Below are 4,991 nucleotides of genomic sequence, written 5' to 3' on the forward strand. Positions count from 1 at the left end.
ATATATATTTGCGTTACGACGATCTACTCAACTATAGGTCAAATATAACACTCAATAAAATATATAGGCATTACAGAAATGTACTTATTAACCTACATATGACACTCATAAGTAATATATCTGCGTTACTGCGACTTTCTCCTAAGTTCACATATATTTGCTTCACGAGATTTACTCAATACTCAAGACATTGATACCAGAAAGGTGAATATATCTGCTTTGCGGCGACTTCCTCCTAAATTCACATATATTCGCATCACGGCTATTTTACTCATAACACTCAAGACATGGACACTAGAGATAATCTATAGTGGTTCTCAAACTTTTTTTCTGTCATTTCCCCCTGCACTCAGTTCAACCATCCAGATTTCCCCCTTCATGTGTATGAGAGAAAGAGCAGTTAAAACACACTGAGACTATTTACTAATTTATTTTTCAAATGTACAAATATACTGATAAACTCATAGTTACAGAGTAAAGTGGATAGAGAGCAGTTAGTAACAACTAAGCATAGCCACAGAGAGCGGATAGTAACAAATAAAAGGACTTTTGTTTGCTCTTCTACTTCAGAATTAAATTAGTGAGAAGGGTGATGCTGCTTCTTGTGCACCAGTGTATCAATATCAGGGTTAGTTTTGGCAAACGCGCAAAGTATGTCACATTCCACATCCAGTCGGTTTCGTGCTTTGGGCTTGATTGTGAGTAAAGTAGAAAATCCTGACTCAGAAAGGTAGGTTGTGGAAAACAGAGTGAGGATTTTCAATGCGTTGTTGCTCAGTTGTGGGTATGCTCCACGCATATTAACACAAAATTCTTCAAGATTTTGTGCACGAAACTCATCCTTGGCAGAAGAGTCATGTTTGAGCCCCAAGAACTCATTTTGCATGTCCTCAAGGACACCATCCACCTGACATATAAATGGGTTCCTTGTCAGCCTCACTGAAATGTCTTCAGTGTTGATACCAGGGAAATACCGCTTGAACTCGTCCCCCAAATGATCAAGGTGAGTGATGATTTTCTCCTTCAATGGATCCTTGAGGTCTTTCCCACCAAGTATGACACTCAAACGTTCAAAGAATGCTTTATTTCCTTTTTCATTTGTTTTCCCCAAAGTTGTAGTTTAGCCATGAAAGCATTGATGGTGTCTGTGTGCACAATCACGTTGCTCCTTTGTCCCTGTAATTTCTTATGTAGTTCATTCAGTTTAAAAAATATTAGCAAGATAAGCCATTTGTACTACAAACCCTTCCTTGTTGAAGGCAGACAGCAGGTCCACCTTGTGTCGCACTTGTGTGTGAAATAAAAGAGCAGTGTGGTTAGCATCCATGTCCCGACAGAGTTCGTGAAAGAGGCGAGTGTTCAAGGCCGATCCTTTCACATAGTTAACAATGTTTATGATGACAGTCAAAGCATCATGAAGGTTCTTTGGAACTGTCCTTGAGGCGAGAGCTTCTCTATGGATCATGGAGTGTGTTCCTTTTAAATCAGGCTGCTTCTGCTTCACAAGAGTAATGAGTCTTGATCGTGAACCAAACATATTAGGGCCACCATCTGTGCAAATCCCTTCCAGTTTGTTCCAATTTAGTCCCGACTCTTCAAAGAAATCTGCAACTACTGCCATTACATCAACTGCCTTTGTTGTCATCTCTAATGGCCGGCAAAAAAGAAACTCTTCCTCGATTCCTTTGTCAGTTATGTAGCGGCAAAAAGCAAGCAGTTGTGCAATGTTGGTGACATCCGTAGACTCATCAATTTGAAGGGAAAAAAAGGGCGATGACATTACCTTTGACACCACATTTTCCTTAATGTCTTCAGACATTTCTGCAATTCTGTTCTTGATGGTGTTGTTGGACAAGGAGATCTGTTTCATCTTCTGTGATGACTCCTCTCCTAACACAAGCCTCTCACTGTCAACAATACATGGTTTCAAAAGGGTTTCTTTACCTTGGCTACCTGAAGGGCAATCACATATGAAGTTTTCACTATGCTGATGTTGGTTTGCTGATACGTCCCAGATGCATCCATCTTCATCCTCTTCAAGCTGGATAACTTTACCTCAAAAAAGCTACGATTCTTATCTTTCAACTGTGGATGAGCATTTGCCAGATGCTGCTTCAGTTGGGAAGGTTTCATGATGCTATTAGAGAAGGTTTTCAAACACACAACACACTGAGAGATGTGTGCACCGTCCTTGACAAGATATGTGAACCCATAGTCCAAATAATTATCTTGATACCATCTTCGTTTCTGTGACATCTGAAATCAGGCATAAAACAAGGCCTATGAATTTGGGAGAAGAAAAATAAACATAGGCACATCGTAATTCTGTATAGAAATAAAATTTTCCATTCCTCCCCTCCCAAATATAAAATAAATAAATAAATAAATGAATAAACTTCTCATAAACATACAAACTTCTGAGGAATAGTACTTTAATAAGACATCTCTTGAGTATTAACAACCTCAGCCAAAGCATAAAAATAGATCCATGAATTTTGATATCATATTATCCAGTTAACAAACTCACTATTAAAATTATAATATTATTCGCATACCTTGTACTCAAAAAACAAACATGAAGCACTGAATCAATATAGGCTGGGATTGTGTGTCAGATGCTCCCAGGCTAACTGACTACTCGTAACGCACTGGGAGCCTGTGAGACTGTGAGTGTACTCCCCCCCCCTCCCCCACCCTCCCTTCAGAGCTCATGTTGGAACGTGAACCGACTGGTAGATACGGCGCCGCTCATCTATTACAGGCGTTTTCTCTCTCTCTCTCTCTCTCTCTCTCTCTCTCTCTCTCTCTCTCTCTCTCTCTCTCTCTCTCTCTCAGACATGAGAAAATCCATCTGAGATTTTTTTAGTTAGTAGGTAGTGTAATTATTTCTCCCCTGGTAGCTTCAAATTTCCCCCCAGGGGAAAATTCCTCTAGTTTGGGAACCACTGATCTATACAGACAACAACCACTCGATACGGCGATGTTCTCATAGCACTCACAAAACACCAGAAAGATATGACACGGCCACAACAACTATTCTTTCAATAACTTTTACTTAACCTAATATCAAAATACTAAATGTAGACATCCTGTCATTATTCCTCCATCATTTTAATATTAATTACTGAATTATTTGCTTTCAAGACTGCATTACAACTTCTAAACTCCACTTACTGTTACAGAATTCCGGCCTCCCCCTGGCCCGCGGCCTCTCAGAAATCTACAGTCTTTTCTCCCTTGCTATAATCTCTGATGCTCTCTAATTCCTTTCTCTCTCAATATCCCTCCTTATGTACTCCAGGATCTCCCGCGTACATGACCAGCCCATTGGCGTGTCCATATATATAATTTTACCACCGAGAACAAAACAAGGGTGGAGTTCGGGGTACGATGGGAAGGTGAGGTGAAGGTCAAGTGTATTCTTTTCCCGCCTTCGTCCACAGTGCCCAAACAGAACGACGTCTTTGTCTCCTGTCATCTGCCGCATTCACGCGGTCAAAGTTTATACCTTTTTTCCTTGAGGCACGTCTACTTGTGCCTAACAACAACTTTACTGATTTACCTGTTTTCTCTATTCTATATATTTTGATTCTCCTTTCTCCATCGTCATGTATGAAGATATGCCATATCACAATGTAAATACGGTGCCTAGTGTTTAAAAGACTGTGAACCTGTGTATTGTTGCTGTTGATGTGGTTGCATCTTCGTTTGCGTTTTTTTAATTGATAATCTGTTACCACTGAAAAAAAAAATACTACTAAGAAGACCCAACTCTCAACATTCAAGCAGGAACCACGCCATTAGTTCCCTTCCATACCAACTGTATCTCACTCTTGACTGACCCAAATCTCAAACAACCTTTTAACCATTTCCAAAAGACATTTTTCTGTAATCATGATGGCAACGTAACATCCATTCCACATCATTAAAGAGAGAAAAAAAATCCCTCTCATCGTCTGTTACCTTTGAAAACAGCGCTATAATGTGAGAACAAATCCTTTAAGAATGAGATACTAGATGTTTTCTTTCCACACTCATGTCATATCTTATATCCCACAAACCTGCACCTCAGACCCTCGCGAGCTACTAAGGTAGTGTCGAAATAAAATCTTGGTGGCTATCTGTTTTTTCACGCACATCACCCTCCCAGTGTTACATTTCTCGCAAGGGCTAAGCACAGCACTTTCGGCCACGGTATATCTGGACCGTGCTTCCGGCATTCACGGAGTACTGCTAAACGTGGCTCTAAAGAAAATGAGATGACCCAGCATGAGGTACACTGGAGGTACTTGGCTTTCAAACACCCACCATGTATTGCTGCAGAAGTATACGTGCGGACGTAAATACTTGTAAGCTGCTACCTCCACCGTGCTCCGCTATCGCAGGCTCTTACACAGAGGGCACGCTGCTCCACTTCACGACTTGCCACCTCTTGCTCTTAATGACAATAACGATGATGAACAGGAATTCCATAAAAGTGGACAGCCAAATGAAAATTACTATGGAAATTAGATAAAATCATAAAAAAAAATTTGAGAAGCTCCAAAATTGGAAGTAACGAATACAAAAAGATTAGAGAAGCTAAACAGAAATGACGATTATGGGTAAAAAACAAGCAAAAAATGTAAAACCTTACCTAATGTATCTACGGCGTGACGATGAGAATAAAACAAGAATAAATGAAAAAGTAACGTGAAAACACAAATGAAAATGAAGATGATGAGACAAAAAGATATGAAAAGTAAATAAGTGAAAATAAAACGCGACAAGCTGAAAACGAAGGAAATCGTAGCACTGAAGAAAAGAAAGAAAGAAAAAGTCGTCACATTACGTATGAAAGAAACAATGATAAGAAAAAAGTTATGGCGTATGAAAAAATGAGAGAAAAGTACGAGAAACATTCTAGAACATAGGAAGATAGAAGAAAAATAAAGTACTCGCAGGATCACAATAAATTAGGTGTGTAGAAGAATCACAGTGTTCATTAATTA

General features: G+C 39.5%; 1 protein-coding gene across 1 annotated transcript in view; it reads right to left on the reverse strand.

Moving 5' to 3' along the window:
• Positions 1 to 577: 577 nt before the first annotated feature.
• The window catches only part of LOC123515566 (protein FAM200A-like), a 24,124-nt gene continuing 19,710 nt past the window's right edge, over positions 578 to 4,991 (reverse strand). Inside the window, exons 3-5 of the mRNA XM_045274304.1 lie at positions 2,070 to 2,256; positions 1,245 to 1,953; positions 578 to 1,061 (exon numbers count right to left, since the gene is read on the reverse strand). Of these exons, the coding sequence (XP_045130239.1) occupies positions 578 to 1,061; positions 1,245 to 1,953; positions 2,070 to 2,256 (1,380 nt within the window). The remainder of the gene's footprint in view (positions 1,062 to 1,244; positions 1,954 to 2,069; positions 2,257 to 4,991) is intronic.

The sequence above is a fragment of the Portunus trituberculatus genome, chromosome 39 (assembly GCF_017591435.1).
Source record: "Portunus trituberculatus isolate SZX2019 chromosome 39, ASM1759143v1, whole genome shotgun sequence".
In the NCBI taxonomy this organism is placed as follows: domain Eukaryota; kingdom Metazoa; phylum Arthropoda; class Malacostraca; order Decapoda; family Portunidae; genus Portunus; species Portunus trituberculatus.